Source organism: Oryx dammah, unplaced genomic scaffold, assembly GCF_014754425.2.
Source record: "Oryx dammah isolate SB20612 unplaced genomic scaffold, SCBI_Odam_1.1 HiC_scaffold_6, whole genome shotgun sequence".
Classification (NCBI taxonomy): domain Eukaryota; kingdom Metazoa; phylum Chordata; class Mammalia; order Artiodactyla; family Bovidae; genus Oryx; species Oryx dammah.
In genome coordinates, this window is record NW_024070190.1 from 33,182,039 (window position 1) to 33,209,667 (window position 27,629).

Genomic DNA, 27,629 nt, shown 5'->3' on the forward strand with positions numbered 1-27,629 from the left:
ACCAAGTGGGTTCCTAACTCGTCTTCTGTGGGGCCAGGAAAGTGAAAGGTCAAGCTATTTGTGGCTACAGCTTGTGGGAGTGTTTACAGTTAGCAGCTCCACCAACTCAGAACAAACCCCATTGACGAGAGGACAGTGCCTCATATCAAGCAGAAGGTGTAGGCACAAAGGCGTGAAAGGACATTTTGCTGACCTCTGATGAAAGCTCAGTGTGTCAGCAGCACGGGCAATCTCCTGCCTGGTCAGAGGTATCTGGGGCCCAGCCTGGCAGCACAGCTGTGTTCTGGACCCTGCGCACTGGTGCAGGCTTTAAGTCTGAGAAAATGCTGCCTTTGGGCACGGAGTCCTGCCCTACACTGAGGGTCAGGAAAGGGCTTTCAGAGGCCAGTCAGATGTATTTTAACTCGCTCTCTAGGTAGAGGTCTCCTCCTGTTCCTGTAGCAGTGCCAAGTCAGTAGCCAACTGGCGGAAATTGGATGCATTATTCCTTGGCCTGGGAAGTGGGGGCGCCTGGCCCAGGAATGAGTGGAGAAAAGATAAAAGCAGAAACTGGGGAGCAGTTGTGACTCACACAGCAGCAGTCAGGCTAGTCTTCATTTTGTCATCTCCCCTTTACCAGCAGTAAAGCCTTATCCCTCTAGCCTAAACTGCCTTTTAAGTTGATATCCTATTTGGCTATGGGGCAAAGTAAAGGCTGTATGAAAGGACTTTCCAAATTATTTGCCCCAACTTCCCATGAAGAGATAACTTAGTCCTAGGGGTTGCAAGAACATGCTCCACCCCAAACTTGCACATCCTGGGGAATACAGACCCACCTCTGCTTGTCACACCACCTGAGCTGTTACTGAGCTCTAGACCTACCAGCCACTGGGTTAAGTGCTTTCCATAACTACACCTGAGCTTCACAACCACCTCGGTCCCTACTTATCTTAACCCTATTTTAGAGAAGGAAACCAAAGCTTAGAGACTGAGAATCCTGTTGGAGAGAATGTGGCTGCTATTAAGCAGCAGAGCAGGAATGCAAGCCTATCTTACTCCAAAGCCTGAGCCCTGAACTTCTGTTTTGTTCTGTGATCTTCTGTTGACAACATCTGAGACATGAAAGGACAGGATTCTTGCTCTCAATACTAATATGTGGGCCTCACTGGATTAATAATAGCAAGGAATGTGATGCTCACGCAGCACAGAGTAGTTTCGTTTAAGACATCAGCTATGATGGATTTCTAACAAGTGTTCCTGAGGGGCAGAGGCAGCCCTCACCAGGAAAGCTGTGGGCTGGACTCCCTGCAGGCCTAGTGAAGGGCCTTCTCGGGTGCATCTGGCCCCAGCATGTACATGTTCACTTCCAAGCTCCTTGGGGAAGGGATACATCACCTCCTGGCACATACAGGGCCAGACGGACAAAGGAAGTGCTTTGTAAACAATGGAACTGAGACGTGAAGTGGCCAACTGCCTTTGCCCATCTTCCTTATCAGCCAAGGTGCCCAAAATCTGTCAATAGGATTTCACCTGAAATTTAAAAAAACAAACAATTAAAGCACCAAGTTGATACTCAAGATCTTTATTGATTCAACTGTAACAGCAACCGTTGGTGAAAATTTAATTTTTTCCGTAATTTCCAAACACTTGCTGGTTTGTAAGGACAGTTAGGAAAATCAGAAACGAAAACCTGACCATGGAGTCACACAGGGCTGCCTCAGGACTGCATGGTGCCCTCTGCTCTCCATCCACAACAGTGAGACGGACAGAGGGGAAAGGGGACACCCACATCGAGGGAGACGGAGGGAAGACCAAGGAGAGTACTGGCAGTCTCCACTTTTCCACTCAGAATGGATAGAACCAGGCCACTGGTGGCACAAAGACAGGGAAGGGCATTTCATTTTAATATATAAAATATTTTAAAGATGCTTAAAATGGACACCCGAACATGTGGGTGTCGGTTTACCCCTGGGTAATAGAGGGTCTCCTCACCCAGGTGAGAAGAGATGGGTTCCATCTCCAGGTGAAGGAAAGGCACTGGCTCACAGTCTTCATGGACTGAAACAGACACCAGGAGCAGGACACCTCACCACACAGCTCACTCCTCAGCTCTAGTGTTCCTCCCCACCTCTCCTGGTTTCAAGTAAAAATGACCCTTGGCCTAGGCTTGGTTTTTTTTTTTTTTTAAGATTAAGATGGGAGAGGAAAACAGTACACTGCAGGCAAGAAGAGATACCCTGCTAGATTCACGCAATCTCAGGATGTCTAGAGATTTTGGTTTTAAGCACCGGCAAGAGCTCCCTTTGGAAATTCCAATGTGGCCAAATTTCAAGCACTGCAGCATCTCTCTGCCCGCCTCCCACTCGTTGGAAGGTGGCAGAGTGAAAGTTTAAATACCCCAAGAATGTGTTTCATCTCAGTACTATTTTCCATTCAGGATCCAGGCAGTATGGTCTGCCAGGGCTGCAAGCTGAAGAAGCAAAGAGACACCACAGATCACCTGAAAAGGGACTTGAAAGACTTCTCCTAAATCCAAGCTTTGCCAAAAGGTATCAACTTCCAGGCCCATCCAGAGAAAGAAACGTCAATTCCGCAGGGTGGGCAAGGTGACATGAACTGCTCTCATTCCTTAGACTCCAGTCAGAAACGTCACGAGCTAGGTTCAGGAGAACTCCAACTCTCAACTGGGAAAACACGACTAGAACAAGAAATGTGCCTGGGGTGTAAGCACTCTAAATAATTGTGACCCAGCTGCCTCAAGATTTAATGTCATCTCTTATTTAAAGTGGGGAGGTAAAGAAGTTGGAGTGGTAGGGGTACCACCGTAGGGTCACTATGCCCCCTGTGAAGTCCAGACAGAAACTGCCCTCCCAAGTAAACACTGCTTCTTTAAAACAGACACTAACCCCTCCTAGATGCCATGCATAGGTAAAGAGATTGGGTTTCGCAGATTAATAAATAGCTGCCCATGTGCATACAGTCCAGAGACATGCTGGGTAAGACGGGTAAGTTCTGACCCAGAGAGACAAGCACTGGGATACTGATTCCCCATCAAGTGTCCAAGATGAGAACAGAAAAGGGCTGTTTCTGGAATACTGCCACCAATACAATGAACACCTTACACCAGGTGCCTTGATGCAAAGCAGGCACTGGACGAGCTACAGCCTCTGGGGTAAAGCCCATACATCTAGCAGGAAATGTCTGAACTGGGAAGTTGAGGTCTGAGAGATGCAAAGAGCTGGTAACCCAGACAGCAAAAATAAAGACCATCTATTTTGAATCCACCTTAAAATCAGAAGTAAAAAATTTCATTTGAAGGTGCTTTAAAGACAAGTTCCTTACTTCTAGAAGTACCTTTTCTTCTTTTTTTTAAATGGCTGCCTTAGCAGCATTGCTTTTTATTCAAGTATACTCTAAAGCAAGCAGGGCTATTGATAAGAAAATGCTGGGAAGCGTCAGAGTGTAAATCTAAAGAATTTGCATCAAGATGTCTGAAATCCCCAAAATCTTGGCATCGGTGCCAGGGACACAGAACAGACATTCACTAAAAATGTGCCAAACCAACAAAGCTTCATCGAAGCTTCCCTCAAGGGTGAAGATAGGATTGGTTCTTTTTAAGAACCTGCTTCCATTAAGAAGCCCAGGGTGAGGCAGGTGTGCAGTTAACTTTTACTGGATGTAAAGATCAAGCACAGACAGATATCTCTTATTTCCAGATGTTCCCCCCATTTCCTGAGGTGGATTTTTGGGTGGGAGACCTGACCCCAGTCTGCTTTAGATGGCGTGGTTTGAGAGAGCAGGTGCCAAGCATCAACTGGTGGGGACCTGGCTTCTGGATACTATGAGCTTTGTTACTCTGAATCTGAATGGTTAGCTGTTCTTCAGCCCAGTAACCCACCATCTAATTCATGTTTGCTCCCTTTGTTTGACAACCCCGACTGATCCATTTGAATGGCTCAACAAGAAGGATCCAATGCCCTTTGTCAATTCCTGACTAAAGGAGAAAGCGAGCAAGCAGTATTGTCTTTTAGAGGTATCAAGTCAAGGACTTAAGCATCCTTGGGCCACTGGTAGTATACAACAGGAAAATGTTTAAATATTACCCTGGGAATTGCCATTTCTTGCCAACTCTCTCAAAACTGGCAGATGGTTATGGACAGTCCATTTTTCATCTGTTTGTTGATGTGCGTCTTAGAGAACTATTTTCAGCAACAACACCTCTCTCAGTATAGCATCTAGTTTAAACCTAGCCCTTCCTGCTGATCTAGTTTCACCCTGTTGGGGGAGGAGTCGTGTTAAGGTATATCCACAAATTCTTTGACACTGCTCCATTCACTAGGTGGGGTGTAACCCCAGTTCCCTTGAGTGTAGCTGGGCTTAGTGGCTTGCTTCTAAGGAATGGGATAGGAAGGTATGATGATTTGCTTTCAAAGACTGACGTAAAAGGCACTGCAGATTCCTCCTTGCCCTCTCTGGGATCGTGTGCTCAGGCAACGCCAACTGCCATGCTGTGAGGACACTCGTGCTGCCCTAGAGACCCCCACACAGGGAGAGACTGAAGCATCTTACTCAGAGAGAGAGCCCGGTAGTGGATTCTCAAGGCCCAAGTGACTGCAGACCCTGCTGAAGTCTTGACTGCAACTTCCTATGGTGCCAATACCACCATGCTAAGCTGCTTCCCAGGTCCTAACCATAGAAACTGACCGATAATTGCCCTAAAAAGATTTTAAGTTTGGGGATAACCTGTTAAATAGCAATAGCTAACAAAGATGAAGGATAAAACCCTTGGCTTGGAAGCCTAATAGCTAGAAGTCGGCTTCTCTACAACTGTGCTTTAGAGAACACAGTAGCTATTTACACAGGATTCGAGAGAGTGGTGAACTCAAGTCACCACACTATGAAGGAGGTAGAACCATGAGAATGCACATCTCCTGCTTGAATTTGGAGGGAGGAGGCCATTTCTCATTAAGATGGATTGTCCCCAGAAGTATAGAAACATGGTTTTCCCCTAAGGAGAAAAGTACAAATAATTAGTAAGATTTTAAGAACCGTCTCACTCACATGATACCCTAAGGGTGTTCCCTCTCCAAGAAAAGGCCCAGATAGATTAGGGCTTTAACTGTAGATGATTCCTTCCAAACACTCAGGAGGCTTCCCAGGTGGCTCAGTGGTAAAGAATCCACCTGCTAATGCAGAAGACACAAGTGACGGGGGTTCAATCCCTGGGTAGGAAAGATCCCCTGGAGTGGGAAATGGCAACCCTCTCCAGTACTCTTGCCTGGGAAATCCCATGGATAGCGGAGTCTGGTGGGGTCACAAAGAGTCAGACATAATTGAGCTACTGAGCACACAAACCCACCCAGGAGCAGACCACCTACCAGATTCTGGCTTGCCCTGAAAAATGATTTTATGAGGCATGGCACAAAGGTTTCATCTGTTGAAAGTTTATCTATTGCCTTGTGAGATTATCTTTAAAAGGCCGATTTATGGAGGCCAAGGTAAATCTAGTGGCCTCCAGGAAAGAACTGCACCGAGCGCTATGGAGACTCTTACAGAGATGCCTACAGGATGAGCAGCTGCTATATTATACAGCTGATGCTCCCAAGACATACTAGAAATACAGCCTCTGATTAGGAGGCCAAGGGCAGACTCCTCAAGATAGCAACAAAGGGGATCAAAGCGTCTTGAGACTACTCAAGCTGGTGTTTTAATTTCCCACTATTCAATGAGGGAGCCGAGTTTTCACACACAGCAGTAAAGACCCAACAGGGCACGCACTCTGCTCACTGACAGACTGACTACTCGCTGTAGTGGAGTCACGTTCCAGGTGATGTGGAGAAGGAAAGCTTCATTCCCAAAGAATCAAGCTCCCAGGGGACAATGAAGTCCTGTGCAAGCTTGTCATGCAAATTACCAACACACCTTAAGTTTTTCCAAGAGTAAGTATAGTGAAATCTGGAGTTTAATAAAAATCAGAACAGAGATACATTAAAAAAGCAAGAAATATTTTTCTGATCATCAATTCTGAGACTGAAAGCATCTCCAAAACCGTGGAGATCCAGCTTATTCCTGAGACATCAACCATCACAAAAGGTTTCACTCTTTAAACAATTCACATTTTGTAGCAGAAAACAGAACAAAGTTCCTCAGACATCCTTCCTCTCTTCTAAAATGTATTCGCAAACAGGGTCTTTTCAGAGTTCAAAAGAAAAACAGCTTTCCATCTTAGCCAGTTGGCCTGGTACTCTCACCCTGGTATCTCATCTCTTAAAAAGATGGTTTGGAGCACCAAATCCAACCAGAAATTCCCAGACACCAGTGGCTATTTTACTTGTCTTTCCGTGAGGGGAGTCACTCTCCCAGGATTCCCATGCCAGTCAACAGTCAGGACCACGGGGTGGGGAACGAAGCAGCAGAGGGTAAAGGGAGAGAATGAGGCTACCATGAACAACCCAGGGAAGGCAGAATGGTCCAGTCTCACAGTCCACCCACTACAAACTCCAAACATGCACAGCCAACACTAGAGCGAGAGGAACAAGTTCATAAGGGACCGGGGGAGACAAGGGCTAGTGACATGGAACAGCAGACTCACCAAGGAACAGTTCTCACCTTCCTTACACTGGAAGATGTATAATTAAAAAGTTGCTGTTCAAAATTGTACTGAAAACATATCTAAAAATAGGTCTGTACTCATCTTAAAAATAAAAGGTCACTCCTCAGATAAGAGGAGAGACAGATCTTATCAGATACCAACAGGTGAGGTATCTTGGATGTACATTTGAAAAATGGCCTGGCAGAGAAAAGGGAAGGAGGTAGGGAAAGACAGGGGAATTCAGAGTACCATGGGAAGGGCAAGAAAACGGAAGGAACACATTTTTAAGCCCATGCTTATCTATCTCAGCAGCCAAACAAAGCAGGTCCACAAAGGAAAAAAGTAGTTCTTTGCTAAGAACACTCTTAAAGTCAACTTTAAACTCAGAAATCGGAGACAATAAATAGCACAATGCTCATTGGACTAAGAAACAATGACTACTGAGCCTGGGTAGGGTACGCAAGTGGTTCAGTGTCTTCCGAGGTCATTCTTGGGTATCATCCTGCAGAGTATACTGTTAGGCCTTATCCAAAGTGCTTCTGTCCCGTGGAAGGGACCTGCTCAGGAGCAGGAGAAACCACCTGGATAGCTCAGGGTACAAAAGGACCACAGGCAACAAGATGCAAGCAGGGAGGGATGGGAGAAGGGGAGCAAAGAACAACTGGTGACACAGGACTCCCTTCTGATGTAGAATTAGAAAATGTCTGCACAACTGTGCGAAGTAACGGAACGGGAAGATGAACTATAATACTAAAGACAGAATACATTCCTCCCAGAAGGAGGGGAAGTGGACCTCAAAACAGTGCCCCAGGGTAATGCTACTAGAGTTGTACAAACTGTGTACTTTCCCCAAGGACAAACACCGCAAAGTAAAAGGGAAAGCAGCTCTCTTCCTGTTTACCATTTCCCTCCGATGGTTTTCAAGACCCCCAAACCTAGGCTCTTGCAAGACTGAAACCTGGGCAGGACAGTGAGGAGAGAGAGTAAGAACAGGAATGATGCTGAACCCATCAAACCTCTGTATCACTTCCCCAGACTCCCCAGCCAGTCAGTTATTAGTAGGTTGATACTGGATTTGGGATTAAAAAAAAAATGGGGGGAGGGAGGGGAACCAGAGTTTAACTGTTTTCCTCTATGGGCTGCTTAGTTCTACAGAAATATGTCAAGAGTCTTCAATCTAACTGTCTAACCGGGAAGGGGAACAGCAAACAGGGAGAAGCAATGGTCAGATGCAGCTCATCTTTGCATCCTTTGGCACAAGGGGAAGGAGGAGGGGGAGGAGACAGCAACGGGGATTGCTGGTACTGCCTCTTCTGTTTTCATCGATGATCCTATCAGCCAAATCAGGTACACATGTGTATCAGTGTTGCTGCTATTCTTCTGATCCTCGAAGGACAATCAGATGTCCATCTCAAACTGAGCATCATCCCCTGGTTAGAATGAAGAAGAGGAAAAGTTGGGCACAAAAAGGAAAAGGAAAATAATTTTAACTAACATTCCCTCTGCACAAGAGTCAAAAAAGAATCCAAACTGTCCCACTCTCTGTAGCCTCGAAACAACTATTCTTCTGTGCCTTGGCTGGTCTTTTCAATCTGGGGGGCAAAAGAGTGGCAGTCACATTACCCACGGGCAGGAGCAATTACAGGAAAGGATACAAGTGAAAACTTTCCAGGTTTCACTCTCCTTTGTCCGAGGTTGACCAAACAGGAGCTCCTAGAGAACTCCTGGCCATTTATCGAGTCAGCACACTCTTCTGGAAGCTCTGAACTTTTAGCCCTGCTCGGAATGACACTATGTCCATCAAAAACTCCTTTGGAATTTGAGAAAGTAGAGAGTTGGCTCATGTACAGGGGCCATGGAGTGCAGCCCAAGGCGTGCTTCAGGAGCTGGCCATTTCCACAGACATGGACAGGACTTACTATTAATGCTAAACGTGTGTGTGTGTGCAGGGAGGGGGAGGGGTCTGTGTTTACTGAAAGAGGCTATCATGAAAATGGGGTGAAAAACAATACTGCTTTTCCCTACACCATAAAAAAAGACATTCTCTTTATAAGAAGCAAGGTCTATTTCCTGAGGGTGATGGAAATGGGAGTTACTAAATTCTGCTTTGTGTGTGTGTTATCCCTAGTCCAACAAAGCCCAGGTTCAAGAAGTCATCTTTGGGATTTACCATCCCCTGATTTTGGATTCTTCCTCACCCCCACCCCTCTCCTAGATTAGATTTGGCTATGGTTTAAAACTCGGGTTTCCAGAACATCTCAGTAAGTCTTGGCAAGGGCAGTGGGGGAACCTCAGAGATGTATGACTGAACATCAGTTGTAACTGAAGCATCACCATGTTTTCAGACTGACTCGAATCCCAGGGCTATCTCTTGGTCCCTAACACCAGCATCTCTTACCAACTGCATGCTTCCTGTCATGATTGTTCAAGTTGTTCAAATTGTTGACTTCTACTTTGGAGTCTTCAATTAAGGTGCCAGGGCTGGTGACTCCTGGGATATTGGGCAGATGGCAGGGCGGGGTCTGAGCCATAGGAGAGTTGCGACGATCCAACAAAAACTTTCGATCATAAATGATTCGAGTTCCTGGAAAACAGGGTTTAAAGACGGAAGTTTTATATCCTGTTTCAAATATAATTTTACACCAATGAAAGTAGAAAATTACCTTCCCTTTCTTTGCTTTGAAAAATAAGAACTAGTAACAGTTCAAAAAGGCAGCTGAAATTATGAAGAATGAACCATTCTGGAGAGCAGAAAATTTAGGTCAAGTTTGAATTATTTAGGATGGAAAGTTTTCTAATACAAATTTTACAACTTTTTACCACCTTAAACAGGGAACAATCCAGCCCTTTCTCGATGAATCAGGGTGAGTATGAAATTCATTTATTATACTATGTTGTGACCTAGGAAGTCTCAGGGCCTATTCAGCTGATGATCTGTATTCTCCTTACACCGAACAGGATTTAGAAAGCCGAGGCTGTGCTTGTGGCCCTCCCCACCAGTTTCCTTGTCTCCTCCCTCACTGTTTGGCTAAAAACCATCTTTTTCCATGTCTTAAGTCATTCTGGCTGCCATAATCAAATACCACACATGGAACTGGGTGTCTTACACAGAAATGTATTTCCTAACAGTTCTTGAGATTTCCAAGACAAAGACACCAGTTTAGTGTGTCTCTGCTGAGCACTCTCTTCCAAACACGTTGACACCTTCCCACCGTGTCCTCTCATGAAGGAGAGGGAAGCAAGTGTCTCTTCTGCTGGGGCATTAATCCCACTGTGAGAGCCCCACCCTCAGGACTTCACCTGAACCTAATTACCTCCCAAGGCCCCATTCCTTGGAGAAGGAAATGGCAACCCACTCCGGCGTTGCTGCCTGGAGAATCCTATAGACAGAGAAGCCTGGCGGGCTACAGTCCATGGGATCACAGAGAGTCGGACATGACTGAAATGACTTAGCAAGCAAGCCCCATTTCTAAATATCACTGTGGGGGTCAGTGTGTCAATATATGAATGGGGAGAGCACAAGTCAATCTACAGGACATGCTTTACACTCATTCTAACTTACTGTGTCTAATCCGTGGGGTTTGGAAATTGGTGATCTGATTCCAACACTATGTAAAATAAGAGCCAACAGGCTGGGAAGGAGCCTGATGGTTTTCCCATGATCTAAGGGGAGCAGCTTCAGTGGATGGATTTTGTTCTGTCACCAGCAACTCCCCCCTGCCCCCCGCCCACCTTTTATTCATGGCTAGGTTTCAGAAGGGTAAGATTTTTACTGTGAGATGTTCTTACTAACATTCATGCTGCAAGTCAGAACAAGATTATTCTTATTTCTGCAGTATGCTAAACTCAGAAACTCTTGGGGTGAGATGGTGAAAAAACAGCACAGGATAAAAGCAAGCTTTCTATTTCTAAATTATAGATCAGCAACAGCATAAACATTAAAGCACTGTAAATGAATCAGGCAGAAAATAAGTAGTAGATTCAACCTAAACATGTCAGGTATACCAGGAAGTTTGACAAACTCCTATTACTGTGCAGAGGCAATAAGAAATATTTTTTACTGCCTTGAGATATAATTCACGTACAATTCAAAGTGTGTAATTCAACAGATTTTAGTATACTCCTGGAATGGTGCAACCATCCCCACAGTCTTTTTCTTTTTTGCTTTTGACTGCAACACATTGACTTGTGGGATCTTAGTTCCTCAAGCAGGAACTGAATCCAGGCCACAGCAGTGAAAAAGCCAAATCTAACTACTGGACCACTAGAGAATTCCCACCACAACCTTAGAACACTGTCATCCTCTCCAAAAGATAACCCATATACATTTAGCAGCCCCTCCCCACTTTCCTCCACCCTCGGCAGCCTAGGCAACCAGTAATCTGTTTTCTGTCTCTACAGAGCTGCCTATGCTAGGCATTTCAGTTCAGTCGCACAGTTGTGTCCGACTCTTTGCGACCCCATGAATCGCAGCACGCCAGGCCTCCCTGTCCATCACCAACTCCCAGAGTTCACTCAGACTCACATCCATCGAGTCCGTGATGCCATCCAGCCATCTCATCCTCTGTCGTCCCCTTCTCCTCCTGCCCCCAATCCCTCCCAGCATCAGAGTCTTCCAATGAGTCAACTCTTCACAGGAGGTGGCATAGGTGCAATTATGTAATTAATATGTGACCTTTCGTGACTGCTCCTTTCACTTGCAGGTTTTTAGGATTCACTCATGTTTGGCATTTATCAGTACAGCTGATCCCTGAACAATGCAAGTTAGCACTTTTTCAATTGTAAGTACTACAGCACTATACAGTCCGTGTTGGCTGAATCCATGGATGCCGAGGGCCAATGATACGTAACACGTGGATTAACCCCCATGTTGTTCAAGGATCAATTGTACTTAATTTATATTTACTGACAAGTAATGTTCTGTATTAATGTATATCACATTTTATCAGTCTGTCCATTGAAGGACATCTGGGTTTTTTCCACTTTGAATAATGCTGCTGTAAACATTCATGTACAAGTTTTTGTGTGAATTCCTGGGTATATAAGACAGACTTGCTGGATTATATGGCTTACCTTTTGAGGAACTACCAGGCTTGTTTTCCAAAGTGGTGGCACCATTTTCCATTCTCATCAGCAGTATATACATTGTTGGAAAAGCCAACACTTTTCCTTTTTTATTTTTCACTTTGCCTTTTGGCAGTTCCCCAGGGCATGAAGGATCTTAGTTTCCCAAACAGGTACGAAACCCCAGCCCTCAGCAGTGAGAGCATGGAGTCTTCCTAAGCACTGGTCTGTCAAAGAATTCCCTTTTCATCTTTATTACAGCCATCCGAGTGGGTGTGAAGTGGTTCTCATGGTGTTTTAATTTGCATTTCCCTGATAGCTAAAGGTGCTGAGCATCTTTTCATATATGCCTATTGGCCACTCCAACAAATATCTTCTTTGGAGAAATGTCTTTAGTCCATTTTTTAAAGGGTTGTCTTTTTACCACTGCACTATATGGGTTCTTTATATATTATGAATACAAGCTTTAAAAAAAAAATTTTATCTTATATTGGAGTATGGCTGATTAACAATGTTGTGTTAGTTTCGGGTGTATAGCAAAATGACTCAGTTACATATATACATGTATAAAAGCTTCGTATTCATAGACAAATCAGAAATATTTTCTCCTGTGAGGTGGCTTTTCAATTTTTTTCAAAGTTTTAAATTTTAATAAAGTTCAATTTATGTCTTTTTCTTTAGTTGCTTGTGATTTTGGTGTCATATCTAAGAAACTTGCCTAACCAAGGTCACAAAGATTTGTGCCTGTGTTTTCTTCTCAGAGTTTTACAGCATTAGTGCTCACATTTAGGTCCTGGAGTCATGGGGTCCAACTCTGGTTTTTGTGTGTGGACATCCAGTTGCACCACCATAATTTGTTGAAAAGACTATTATTGAATATTTCACATTTAAATGTCTTAGTATCCTTGTCAAAGACCAATTGGCTGTAATTGTGAGGGTTTATTTCTGGGCTTCCATTGATCGATGTGTATCTTTATGACAGTAATACACTCTTTAGATCTGTAACAACTTTTGAAATCAGGTGAGTCTCCTAACATTGTTTTTCTTTTTCAAGATTGCTTGAGGTTATTTTAGGTATCTTAAAGTTCCATATATGCATTTTAGGGTCAGCCTGTAAACTTCTGCAAAGAAGCCAGTGGGGATTTTGATGGGTACTGTACTTTGAATAGATAAATCTGGGGAGTAGTACCATCTTAACAATATTGAGTCTTCCAATCCATGAACATGGACCATCTATTTATATAGACATTTATAGATAACATTTCAAGAATGTTATAACATTTCAAGAATGTTATACAGTTTCCATAGTATAAGTTCCATGCTTTTTTTGGGTTAAATTTATACCTGTTTTATTATTTTTATGATATTATAAGTGGAATTATTTTATTTCATTTTTGGATTGTTCATTGAAAGATACAAACACAACTGGGTTTTGTATACCAATCTTGTATTCTGAAGCCTTACTAAACTCACTTATTAATTAATTTTAACAGTTTTTTAGTGAATTTTTAAGTTACCTTTGGTTTTAAATGGACACACAAAGTAAACAACTGAGAAGAGAAGCCATTCTGAAGAATTACGACTTTAATGATGCTGTTAATGTTCTCAAATATGGCCAGGGAAAATACGGATACAAAACCACAGTATTTCATGTGTTTGAATTTTAGATCACTGGAAGCTAAAAAAAACTGCTGCAGATATATGGCAAAAAAAAGGAATCAACCCGTCAGTGACTAAGGAGTCTATGGTGTAATTCAAAAGCATTTAATATCCAAAAAACCAAAACTATCAAAAGAAAAACGTTAAGACTTGACTATAAATAAAATGCTAGGAAAAAACTCTTTTTTTCCCTTTTTTGATACTGTGTTTACTGTCAAATTATATAAATTCCAAGACAATTAAAAACCTAAAATATTCAGGGTCTCTTAAAAATGTGCATGCATAGACACATCTTATGAAGCAAAAACTCCAGTAATTCCATTTCAACTGCCAGTCACATCTATGTTAGCCCAATTCAATGTCAACCAATGCATCCATAACTAACTAGAGAAAAGTTAACCGTAAATCTCTAATGGAAAGGTAGACGTACCAGGGAAGTAGAGGCAGGACAGGTAGACAGTATAATCTCATACGCTGCTGCTGCTTAGTTGCTTCAGTCGAGTCTGACTCTATGCGATCCTATGGACTGCACTGCAGCCTGCCAGGCTCCTCCATCCTTGGGATTCTTCAGGCAAGAACACTGGGGTGGGTTGCTATGGCCTCCTCCAGAGGGTCTTCCCCACCCAAGGATCGAACCCAGTCTCCTGCACTGCAGGCAGATTCTTTACTGCCGAGCCACCAGGGAAGCCCCATAATCTCACACGGTGGAGAGCTAAAACTGGCAGACTGAGACACAGAGGCTTAACTAAGTATAGTGCTTTAAAGGTAACTGCCCAGGGCCTTCCTGGTGGCTCAGTGGTGAAGGATCTACCTGCCAATGCAGGAAACATGGGTTCCATCTCCGATCTGGAAAGACCCCACATGCTGCAGACCAACTAATCTCATGTGCCGCAAGAATTGAGCCTGTGCTCTAGAGCCCAGGAACCACAACTGAGCCCACGTGCCTCAACTACTGAAGCCCAAGCGCCCCAGAGCCCAGGCTCCACGATCAGAGAAACCACTGCAAGGAGAAGCTCACGTACAACTAGAGAGCAGCCCCCACTTGCTGCAACTAGAGAAAGCCCACACAGCAATGGAGACCAAGCACGGCCAAAAATACATAAATACTAAAAATAAATAAATAAAGGTAACTACTCAGAAGAACCAAAAACAATACAACAATTTATAGAAATTGGTAAATGGAGAGGGGGGGAGGAAATAAGAAGTACAGAAAGTAATGAAAGTGTCCCATATCCCTCATTTTCGTAACAGGGAGTCAACAGTATCCTCTAATGTTAAGAAAGCAAGAAATTGTGGTATAAATATATATTATTTATAGCAACAGTGGCTAACCAGTAAAATCACTACAAACAGGAACTGTAAAAGCAGCAGTCTACTGGCATTTTACTTTGCATTTCAGGTGCTTCTGTTCAGTTTTCCTTTTTCTATTTTGTTTTTAAAACATGCATATTTTAGCCTTCACGTTTGGATTTCAAAACAAATAGGAATCTTTAGATCTAGGTTAACATCAGATATCTAGACACATTCTTCATTCCTTGGTGACCAGTTATTTGGATAAATCTAGTACCCTGACCTAGCATTTTCTAAATGCTGACATTACTAGGAAAACATGAGAGTAAAATTGAGTCCTTTTGATGGAGAACAGAGTAAGGAGAAAAAGCTTCTACTTTTTGATCTAAAAATTAGTGATTTTCAGATGGCAAGGAAAAAGAGGCAAATAAATGAGATCCAAAATTATGCCTGCCAAGATGGTAGTACAGAAAAAAGGTCATTCAAGTCTAAGGGCCTCTTTCAAGACCAAGAAGCTTAGTTTAAATGATAATCCATAATTAAGCTATATACACTCAAGAAATTGTATAACGTGATACAAAACTGCCTAGACAAAGTTCCCTGTAACACAGTTAACTGACAAGGGTAGTAGTTATTATACTTTTACAGAGCCCAGACCATAGAACTGTTTAAGGCTGCTTCCAGAACTAGAATTAAGCAGCCAATAGTGTAAATAAACATCTTAGAATAAGAAACAGTAAGTAACTTGCCCACTCGAACAGGTGGTGACAAAACCCTCCAAGAAGGCTGAGATTAACCTGCGCCTTCCCAACAACATCCCAGGCAAGAAGGGAGAGTGTGGAGTCGAACAGGCTTCCCTCAGGGGACCTTCCTCATCAAAGAGGAAAACTGTTTCTCATAAAACCGTAGTGGACTCCCCGCTATGATCATCAGGCCCGAGCCGAATCAGATGCCCACCATCCCAGACACGGGGGAAGCCACAGCGTAGTCAGGGTATATTTTCTGGGGCTTGGCACACTACTACTTTTAAAATAATGAGGAAATCCCGGGTAGCATGGAAGAGAGAACAGCTGTTGGGCTAGAAACCAATAGTGTCAGTCACATCCATATTTAATATTTACCTAAATTTAAATCCTCATTTTCCATAGTAGAAAACTGTTAGTATCTAAAACTGAGAAATAGCATTAAATCATGTTATTCAGAAATCCAGAGGTAAATGCTAGAAGAAATAGCTGAAAGAGTTTAAAATGGTTCTTCCAGGAATGGAACTAGAGATGAGATGGGACGTGAGACTTGTTTTTTGTTATTAGCCTAATAATACTATATGCAGAGTACATCATGAGAAACGCTGTGCTGGATGAAGCACAAGCTGGAATCAAGATTGCTGGGAGAAATATCAATAACCTCAGATATGCAGATAACACCACCCTTTTGGCAGAAAGTAAAGAACTAAAGAGCCTCTTGATGAAAGTGAAAGAGGAGAGTGAAAAAGTTGCCTTAAAGCTCAACATTCAGAAAACTAAGATCATGGCATCTGGTCCCATTATTTCATGGCAAACAGACAGAGAAACAGTAGAAACAGTTTATTTTGGGGGGCTCCAAAATTACTGCAGATGGTGGCTGCAGCCATGAAATTAAAAGACTCTTACGCCTTGGAAGAAAAGCTATGATCAACCTAGACAGCATATTAAAAAGCAGAGACATTACTTTGTCAACAAAGGTCCGTCTAGTCAAGGATATGGTTTTTCCAGTAGTCACGTATGGATGTGAGTTGGACTATGAAGTGCTGAAGAATTGATGCTTTTGAACTGTGATGCTGGAGAAGACTCTTGAGAGTACCTTGGACTGCAAGGAGGTCCAACCGGTCCATCCTAAAGGAATTCAGTCCTGAATATTCATTGGAAGGACTGATGTTGAAGCTGAAACTCCAATACTTTGGCCACCTGATGCGAACAACTGATTCACTGGAAAAGACCCTGATGCTGGGAAAGACTGAAGGCATGAGGAGAAGTGGACGACAGAGGATGAGATGGTTAGATGGCATCACCAACTCAATGGACGTGAGTTTGAGTAAACTTCGGGAGTTGGTGATGGACAAGGAGGCCTGGCGTGCTGCGGCCCATGTGATCGCAAAGAGTTGGACACGACTGAGCGACTGAACTGAACTGAACTGAACTGACTAAGAATACTATATGACTTTTAAACCTTACTTTCATAGGTAGAAAAACAACAGGGTGACTGCATGAATACTGAAGGCATTTTGCTAAGTCAAACAAGTCAGTCACAAAAGACAAGTATCTTTTGATCCCATGTATATGAGGTACCTGGACTAGTCAAATTCACAGAAAGCAGAATGACGGTTGCCAGTGGCTGGAGGTAAGCAAGTAATAGGGAGTTAGTGTCTAATGAGTATAAAGTTTCAGTTTGGGAAAATGAAAAAAGTCCTGGAGATGGATGGTGGTGACAGTTGCACAACAATGTGAATGTACTTACTGCCATGGAACTGTATACTTAAACACGGTTAAAATGGTAAACTTTACGTTTTTAACACAATAAGAAATATACATGATTTCAGACTTCTAGCCTCCAGAAGCACAAGAAAATAAATTTGTTTAAAGCCTCCCCACACACAATTATCGTTTTAATATCAAGAGAAAGTGTTTTAGAAATAAAAAGCAAACCCCATTATAAGCAATTGGGGGCAGTGAGTGACTCAAAAAAGTATTTGTAAGTATTTATATATATATATATATTTGTGTGTGTATATATATATAAAACAGACTAACACTAGAGCCATGAGGAAATCTAGAAATTTAAAAAACAACAAAGCACTTGGCAAGTAACCTCAGTATTCCATTAGGAATTTTTAACATCCTCCATCTGTGCCTCATATAAAGGCTCACCAAGAGATCAGAAACAGACACAAGATGAACAAGCAGCATAAGTGCATATGTGCCAAGTCTCTCAGCCATGTCCAACTCCCCACAACCCCAGGGACTGTAGCATGCCAGGCTCCCCCGTCTATGGGATTCTCCAGGCAGTAATACTGAAGTGGATTGCCATTTCCTTCTCCGAACAAGCAACAAGTGTTTCCAATACACTCAGAAAGGTAGTCTGCCTCTTTCCCTCTCCCCACCTCCATCCCAACAGTGAGAAGAGAACATAAGAAGCGAAAAATGCAGAAAGAACTGACAAAGAAAGTGGTTTTCTCTGTTTTTTATTCTACCAGCTTAGGAGGGTAATTAACAAGGTCTGTGTTTCACTATGTTAGAGAACATTTTAAATGCATTTCAGTTTTAAACATCTGTTCTTCATGGAGGCTCCGGATGGAACAGACTCCTAAAAGCTCTATGCCAGATAACCCAGAGGAGGGTAAAAGGTGCTTGACCCAGTATCACGTTCAGTGTGTACAATCATCAAATCTCTAAAGTGCTAATAAAACCAAGAGAGGGACAATTTTTACATCAGCAAAAGGCACAATTAGAGCCAGAGGATATTATAACTTAGTATGGGTAATTATGGCAAATGGAAGACATCCAAGGTTTGTGAAAAGTCAATTCTACTGTCCTTTGAGTTAACTCCAATTCTCATAACCAGGAGCAAAGATTTCCAAGACATTAATGTCAAAGGATGGCTCCCTACCCAATCACACAGGACTCTGCAAGAATAGAACATACACCCAGGCTGAAAGGGAAATTGATAATGACCATGCTCCTATTCAGAAGGTTCTGTGTTAGAAGAGGCCTTAGACAGCATCTGGTGGAAGCCTGTCACTTTACAGATGGAGAAAACAACATTCAAAGATCACACAGTGAGTGACACAGGAGTCAGGAGACCAACACAAATAAGCAAGGCAGTCTAAGCATACCTGCCCTTCTTGAGTCTGGCCACAAAATGATTTGAAACAAATGACTTTTTAAGTTAGTACCAGGTACAGAGTGGTATACAAACCACAAATTAATCTCAAATAAATGCCAACTGATTTTAAGACTATCAAAATAAAGTATGGCAAATATGTCCACGTCTGTTTGGGTTTGAATACTTGTCTTGAAATAAATCTTCTTCACAATAACTACCTGGTTCTGGTTCCAGGAAAATGCTGGTTGGATGTGCCAGATTGTTGACAGCAATCTGGATCAACTCTTTGGATTAGATGTCACACATGTTGTGGTTCAGCCTCTGTAATGCTAGTAATTAATGAGGGCTCATTGATTTGGTATGGGGAGAACACTCAGATTCAAGCCTGGCCTTCATTCCCACTTCTTGTTTTCCTCCCAGTTCACTCCTCTTGGGCACTTAAAAGAACAAAAATAAAAACAATGCAAAATACATATCTACCAATATCTTCTACTTACTGTAAGGAACCTGAACTCATCAATAAACTCCCTAAGAGGCAAAAGCCTACTGAACATCACTGGTCTAGGTCACTTTATTTATGTGCTGCCTCTTCATTATGGTTGAGGAACTTATCAGACCAGAGAGTGGTTTCATTTCAATGTAAAAGCAGTTCAACTCTAACATAAACATTCGCTGGTGATGAGATGAGCACCTCTCTGAGGCCCAAAGAATTAATTATAACATCTTAAAAATGAATCACAAGCCTAGCAAACTTTTGATAGGTACCTCTTAGAATGGACTTCCCAGGTGGTGCAATGGAAAAGCATCTGCCTGCCATGCAGGAGACATGGGTTTGATCCCTGGGTCGGGAAGATCCCGTGGAGTAGGAAATGGCAACCCACTCCAGTATTCTTGCCCGGCAAATCCCATGGATAGGAGCCTGGCCTTAGAACCTAGGGAGCAATCAATGGTCTATCTTCACCAGTCCTCACCTGCTATAAACATCAGGCCATTTCTTTAAAAAAATTAAAATTGAATGAAGTATTACACTGATACTAAAACCAAAGATACCACAAGAAGAATCGACAGGTATCTCTTAGGAATATAGATGCAAAAATCCTCAACCAAATATTAGCAAACAGAATTCAGCAACATATAAAAAGGATTATATACCACAATCAATGGTACTTACTCCAGGAATGAGAGGTTGGTTCAACATCTGAAAATAATTAACATCATACATCATAGCAACAGAATAAAAAACAAAAATCATAGGATCATTACAAAAGATACAAAAGAAAAAAACTGCCTTTGATAAAATCCAACACCCTTTCATAATAAAAATAATCAACAAACTAGGAATAATAGGGAACTTCCTGAACCTGATAAAGAGCATCGATGAAAAACCACAGCTACCATTTTACCTAACGATAAAAGACTGGAGGTTTTCCCCTGATACCGAGCACAGGTCAATGGTATCTGTGCTCATTCTCTTGCCATGTTTGTTCAACACTGTACTGAAGGTTCCAGTTCTAGCCAGGGCAATTAGGCAAGAAAACAAACAAAAAAGGTACCTAGATCAATGAGGAAGAAGTAAAACTATCTTTATGCATAGATGACTGTGGTCTTGTATATAGACAATACCAAGGAATCTATAAAATTTGTATTTTCCAGTTACTGATTCTTGTTTATTAAGCATTTTACTTTTTAAAACGACTCAATGACATGAACAGCTTTAGTTCATCAGGGCATTTGTCCTCAAGATCTAAAAGACCATTTATTTAGCACAAATACAAATTTCTGAGCTTTTGGCTTCAAACTGTGGCCTGAGAATCAGGTGAAAAGGGCCTTTAAAAACTAGTCCTGTATCACATAAATCAAAGTAAAATCCTCTATGACCCACCTCCAGGGTAACAGAAATAAAAACAAAAGTAAACAAGTGGGACCTGATTAAACCTAAAAGCTTTTGCACAGCAAAGGAAACTATAAGCAAGGTGAAAAGACAACCCTCAGAATGGGAGAAAATAACAGCAAATGAAACAACTGACAAAGGATTAATTTCCAAAATATACAAGCAGCTCATACAACTCAATGCCAGAAAAACAAACAACCCAATCAGAAAGTGGGGAAAAGACCTAAACAGACATTTCTCCAAAGAAGACTTACAGATGGCTAACACACACATGAAAAGATCATTGCTGATTATTAGAGAAATGCAAATCAAAACCACAATCAAAAGTCTACAGACAATAAATGCTGGAGAGGGTGTGGAGAAAAGGGAACACTCTTGCACTGTTGGTGGGAATGTAAATTGATACAGCCACTATGGAAGACGGTATGGAGACTCCTTAAAAAACTAGGAATAAAACTACCATATGACCCAGCAATCCCACTCCTAGGCATGTACCCGAGGAAACCAAAACTGAAAAAGACACATGTATCCCATTATTCACTACAGCACTAGTTACAATAGCCAGAACATGGAAGCAACCTAGATGTCCAATGACAGATGCATGGATAAAGCAGTTGTGGCACATACACACAATGGAAACATTACTCAGCCATAAAATGGAACCCGTTTCAGTCAGTTCTGATGAGGTGGATGAACCTAGAACCTATTATACAGAGTGACCTAAGTCAGAAACAGAAATATTGTATTCTAACACACATACACAGAACCTAGAAAAATGTACTGAAGAATTTTTCAGGGCAGCAATGGAGAAACAGACATACAGAATAGACTTCTGGTCATGTGGAGAGGGGAGGAGAGGATGAGCTATATGGAAAGAGTAACAGGAAAACTTACATTACCATATGTAAAACAGATAGCCTACGGGAATTTGCTGTATGGCTCAGGAAACTCAAACAGGGGCTCTGTATCAACCTAGAGGGGTGGGATGGGGCGGGAGATGGGAGGGAGCTTCAAAAGGGAGGGGATATATGTATACCTATGGATGGCTGATTCATGTTGAGGTTTCACAGAAAACAACAAAATTCTGTAAAGCAATTATCCTTCAATTGCTCTCTGCTTTCCAACCAGGTGAACTAGTTTTCCCACGTTAACTTTACCCTGTCTGATCAGCAAATCTTATTTTTTTTCATCACATCACAGTCTTTACCGCTGATTGGCAGTGAAGAATCTCCAATATTCATTACTGTAGCTATTTGAGTTCCCAAAATTATTTTGGCTGAGTCCATATAAAAACAGAAAATCTGACAGTCCTTAGTTATTGATTATGACATGTCCACATACCAAAATATTTTTTGTCCATACAAACCCATGAAGCCTGAATTTTACTCAAGACAGAATATCAAAAAATTGAAAGGACATGATCTGCAACTCTTTACACACACACATAGTCAAGCCTACAGTTGTCTCCAAACCATGCAAGACCCCTCCCATAAAATCATTTTTAAGACATCAGTCCTCAAAAAGTCCTTGCAGAACGCTAGCAGTGCCAGCTTACAGATGCACGTTTCACCCACAGGCCTTGGGAGAGCAGAAGGGAGCTGCGCACTGCCGGCCTGGATGAGCTCCGTCTTCCCTCATCAGGTTGTGTCTCACCTGGAGCAGGCAGAGGCGCTCGCTCCACACAATCCACTGCTGCCCGCCCTGCGGCCGAGGGCTGCGGCCTTCTCAGCGGCAAACACGAACCCAGCACAAATGTGCACCCGCCACAAAACTGAACTACATCTGCTGGTACATACTTTGGTAGCTGACGAATATGAGACTAAAGCCAAATCTCCTCTGGAATGACAACACATGTTAATTTTTGTTACCCTGAGGTAAGTAAATGCCATCTTCTTGAACACAAGGCAAAGTGACTGAACAAATTTCAACGTGCTTTTCATCATGCACGTCAGTTAAAAACTGAAACTAGAGAGCCAAACAAGTACCTTTGCTGGTTCAAAAATTTTTGGCTGGAATAAACTCAGGTCACTGTATTCGACATTTTATAACAGTGAGAAACTGGTCTTCCTTCCCCATATCTACAGAGCTCTATTCACTTCTCCCAACAAAGGAACTAGATTAACACTCAGGACTCTCCCCAATACTCTTACTTTATTATGGCTCACACCAAGTGGATTCTTTTCCCTTCTTCCTGTCTTCTCCTTTATCCCCAGACCCTTCCAATGGCCTTTAGGGGAACCAACCAATTAGAGCAACTCTTCAGCTGGCAGACAGGATGCGCAAGGGTGTGAACAAGATTTCAGACTAACAGTTCCCTCTGGCGCTCTTGTTACAGCAACAGCATACTTTTCCAGAGCTGAGGAGGATGTTACGCAGGAAAAGGCAAGAAAGGCTCAAAGAGGTCTCTGTTCATTCCCCAGAGCGCAACCCTCTCAACAAGGAGACAGTTCAAAACTGATTGAAAAAATAAATAAATAATAAGGTAGCAAAAAGTATCACATTATCTGGCATTCCAGAGGCAGAAGAGTCTTCTTAAATGTTTGCAAACTTCCTTTCCTAAGAAAATGTGCATCTTAAGACAGCAGAGGAAAAACCTGGAACAGGAATCAGGACACTAAGTTTGAGACTACCAACTGACATTAATTAGCTGTATGACACTAACAAGTTACTCAATTTCTCTCAATTATAGAAGGAAAGCATTAGGTCCTTTCCAGCTAACCAGATTGTTACAAAAGTGAAGCAGACTGTAATAACTTTACCTTTCATTGAGGCTAGAAGCAGCTTCTCAAAGGATGAGCCAAATGTCATCCCTATTCCTCCAGAGGCAGATAAAACAAAACAAAATAAAAACCCAAGGGCGTTTTGTTTCGAACTTGGTCAAAAATTTTATAATTGGTCAAAAATTTAATAATGAGAAAAGGGTACACTTCTAAAAATATGGGAAATATAAGAGGTTACAGAAAGTTTTCATTTCCCAACTCTCATTTTCCAACCACAGAAGGCAATTTTGAGAAGTCTTTTCCAGGGTAAGTTGTATCCTCTGTGGGGAGATGGCAAGTTCATTATGTCGTCAACGTCTCTGCCCAGTCTGATCATACAGGGCATTCGGCACATCAGTGGTTATCTGGAATGCTCTGACCTGTGCATGACACTCTAGAAGCAGGAAATTCTAATCCCCTTCCTTCCTACTAAATAGAGATTTCCAATACAAGCCTACTATCACTTTCTAAATGTTTTCAAGTCTGAAACACGTAACTTAGCACTTGACTCTGTAAGTTTTTCATTTCAGAACTAAAAAGCTTTTCTACCACCAAGATTTTAAGACCACTGAGAGCGAAGACTGCATTTCCTACTTTTGTCTGTGGTCCCCTTTTGTGCAAAGCACTGCCCTGGACCCACAAAACTCACTGAAGATACATACCTAACCACATCACTTCAGGTGCCTAAAGGTGACCAATAACAACCATGATTCAGGGAAAGAAAATTACATAGGAGAGAGGGAAATGTAACAAAAGAAATGAACAAATCATTAGAAAATTGGAAATTTTCCAAAGGGAGGGGAAATTAAATCAGTAAGTACTGCATATCTAGGTGGCACTGAGGTAACTGCTATAAAACGGTGTTTAAATCCAACCACAACAGTGCTATATCTTATAAACATATTAGGCAAGTCTTTGTGTTAAAAATTTAAAGATGACAGTGTGCTCTACTAATAAATAACAGCTCTGTGTAATAGATGAGCTAAGATCTAAGTATTTAAATCTGCAATTAAAAAGCAGGAACCATCTGGAGACAGGGCAGGTGATATCTGAGAAGGTAGATGAGGACTATGTATGTAGGGAGGAAGGGTAAATGATTCAGTATTTCCGGCAGAATCTTTCCCAAACACTGTAGGAACTAATTCAGACTATCAGATAGGCTTGGATCTTTAAGGCATACTTAAAGACTATGCCCTTACTTTAAAAGCATAGAAGCTCGGGTGTTTCAAATTTGCCTCAAGGTGCCCCTGCGGTTTTCCCCTCAGAGGAATAATGATTAATATACAGCTAAAAGTTTAGCTCCTTCCGCAAATAAATAATTATCTGCTACTATGACATTGGTTCTAAACTGCTGGAAGCACAGGCATTACAGAATTCACAAGGAATTCTGGAAGAAGTTATAAATTTATTTCCATCACCTAGGAAAACAATATCCATTTCTTAAAAGCTGTCAGTTCAAGTTCAAGACAACCTACGGAGAGCAGATCCTGGTTTGCCAAATCTTTCACGATTAAAAGGCAAGATTTCAGCATGCTCAAAGGCTGGCCTTGACGAGATGAGGTCAGGAGGGAGGTTTCTCCAATGAGGTAAGCCACCTCACTAGAAACTCCACTGTTCCACAAAGTTACAACTTCCTTAAGCCCAGTTCTCCACATGTATCAATGAACGTCTCCTGCCTGGATCATTTAAAAGTATTCCAAGGCAGCCACGCCACCCCTAGAGTCGCCTGGGTGGATTCCTCTGTAGAGCTCTCTCCACAGATTTCTTATCCCTCGTTTGCAAGATCTTCTTACTCTACCGTCTTGATATTGTGCAATGATTAAAAAATGGCTCAGGCCTAACAGCAAGGGATTGGTTGGAGCACAAATGGTGAGCCCAGCCCACAGGAACCAAGCTAGCAATCCCGTAGACAGCAAGGGCTGCCAGCAAAGTCCCAACCCTCTAGCCAGAGGCCGCCATCAAAAAGCTAAGTAACCAAGTTAAAAACGAAGCACCATTCCCTTCGTGAGGTCCCTCAAGATCGCTCTCCAGTCTTCTCCCTCTGGAGAAAGCCCAGTCAGGGGACAGGCAACCTTTGAGCTCCCTTTTCCCGTGACCAATTAATTCCATGCTCTTCACCTCTACCCCAGTGTTCTTCCTTGTAAACAGTCTTGGTCGCACTTTGAAAAGCAGTGCTCAGGGACCCCGTTCTGCACGACCCCTTCCCCCGGATGAAGCAGTCCCGCCGGGGAGGGTCCCGTCTTCCACCTACCTCCACAGGCGTCGCCGCCAAAACTCTACCCTCAAGGCTGCCAGCGCTCCTTTCCCTGGGCTATTACTTGAGCATGATTTTATCACTCCTCCGCCAGCCTGGGGACTCCCCCCACCCGTGGGGCCTCGTCCAGCAAAGTAAACAATGCTGTCAAAGCAGGATAACACTGGGCGAGGCTTCCAAACTCCGCATTCCAGCCTCCCTCTCCTGGAGTTCTAGAAGCAGCAAAACAAGTCATCGTAGGGTCCCAGGGGCAAACTACTCGCTCCAACTTCCTTTCTAAAAAGGCCGGGAGACAGCTCCAAAATCAAGCTTCAGTGTGCACAAAGACACTATACTTAAGAGGCAGAGGGAATGCGGAGCGAGGGCAAAGCCAAGTGTAGACGAATTTGCCCTAGAGTAGGGGCGGCGGAAGGAGAAAACTGGGTCGAGTGCGTAAACCCGCCACGAAGCTGGAACAGGGGCTTTTTTTTTTCACCAGAGGAGAGCCAGCCACGTTCCCAGAGTGGGCACGCACTAAATAGAGTTGCGGGAGAGAGAATGCGAAGTTAAGGTTCTCGAAAGCAGTCTCAAGGGGGTTTCGGGGGAAGCCCCAAGAAAGGGGCTTTGGTGGAGCCGGGGTGGCCTGAGCGGCCCAGACTGGATACGCCCTGAGTTAAAGGACCGTGGCGGGAAAGTGCGGGGACACCGCGGAGGTTAGCGCGGGCGCGCTCGGGTGCGGGCAGCGGGCTCGGGCTCGGGCTGCGCGGGCGCCGACGCTCACCTCCCGGTGTGGTGGAGAAGAGCGTCCCCCCGGGCGTGGTGCAACAGTCATGAGGTAGCTGCGCGGCGTCGCTGATGGGCACGGTGCGGGTGGGGATGGCGCGGCTCTGGCTGGGCTGGTGGCCGCTGCCGGCGGACGAGGACATGGCTCTGGGCGCGGGCTCTCGGGCTTTGTCCGGCGGGCGGGCAGGCGGGCGGCGGCGGCGGCTGAGGGCCCGGGCTGCTCCAGCTGCTCAGGCGGGCTGAAGGGCGGGCGGGGCTAGGCGCGCTCCGCTCGCTCCTCGCTCGCTTCCTCTGGCTCCCTCGTCCCGCTCCGCTCCCGCCGCCGCCCTCTCAGCCGCCGCCGCCGCCGCCGCCCTATCCTCCGGCCTCCGCCAGCAGCCTCAGCAGCAGGAGCAGCGGCAGCAGCGGCGACGACGACGACGACCGGAAGCGGGCGAAGGCGGGAGCCAGAGGGAGGTCGGGGTAGCTGCTCGGCCGGACGTGACGTCACATGGGCGGGTCTTGAGCGGCCAGGCTGCTGGGGGGGCGGGGCTTATGCCCCGAGGGTGGGACGCGAACCGGTCTGAACCTACGCTAAGTGTTTGTGAACTGAGCGTAGGTGTGCTTGGAAAACTTGTGTGGGCTTATTATTATTATTATTATTATTGTTGTCAATCAACACTACTTGAGTTGACTTCTGTTTCCTATATCGAGGCAAAAGTGTTATTTTACTTTTAATTGTTCGTTATTAAATGAAAGGAATGTGTGCATGTATTAAAAGACGATCAGAATGGTTTATGGTGCCACCGTGCTCAAAGGGTAACAAATTTTTTCGATAAAAAGTCGGAGAGTAAATACTTTAGGCTTTACAGGCCTTATGGTCTCTGTGGCAAGTTTTCAACTTTTGTTGCTCTAGCGAGAAAGCAGCATTCGACAACATGTAAATAAATGCGCGTGGATCCAGTAAGACTTTATTGACAAAAACAGGTGACCAGTTGGATTTGTCCTGTTGGCCATGGTTTGCAGCTCCTGTCTTTGTTTTTGTTTTTATCTGGTCCAGGTACACGTCTTGTGGTATCTTAGCTCCCCGACCAGGGACTAAACTTGGACCTAGGCAGTGAAAGCACCCAGTCCTAACCAGTGGACCACCAGGGACTTTTCCTGTCTTTGCTCATATTATACATTAATTCGACAAATCTTTAATAAGCACCTACTGTGTGTGTCAGGAACTTTCTAGGGGAGAAGGTATAAAGTAAACAAGTAAGTAAACAAGACAGAGGCCCCCTGGTTCAGTGGAGTGAACGTTCTCCTTGGAGCAACGGGGACTCTCCTCCCCACCTTCCCTTCACTACATAACCCAGACTGCTATTTAATACTTGGTGTGGGTGGCATTGGGCTTTCCAGGTGGCTCAATAGTAAAGAGCCTGCCTGCCAATGGAAGAGACATAAGACATGTGGGTTTGATCCTGGAGTCGGGAAGATCCCCTGGAGGAGGGCATGGCAACCCACTCCAGTCTTCTTGCCGAGAATCCCATGGACATA

The 27,629-nt window shown here is 43.5% G+C and overlaps 1 protein-coding gene across 1 annotated transcript; it reads right to left on the bottom strand.

Annotated features, from left to right (window-relative positions):
* Positions 1-1,545: 1,545 nt before the first annotated feature.
* On the bottom strand, positions 1,546-26,543 carry EIF4EBP2 (eukaryotic translation initiation factor 4E binding protein 2). The gene is made up of 3 exons (XM_040242179.1): positions 26,107-26,543; positions 8,970-9,155; positions 1,546-8,001 (listed from the first exon to the last, which is right to left on the bottom strand). The coding sequence occupies exons 1-3, from the start codon at positions 26,249-26,251 to the stop codon at positions 7,970-7,972; spliced, it is 363 nt and encodes a 120-aa protein (XP_040098113.1). The 5' UTR covers positions 26,252-26,543; the 3' UTR covers positions 1,546-7,969.
* Between the last annotated feature and the right edge of the window lie 1,086 nt (positions 26,544-27,629).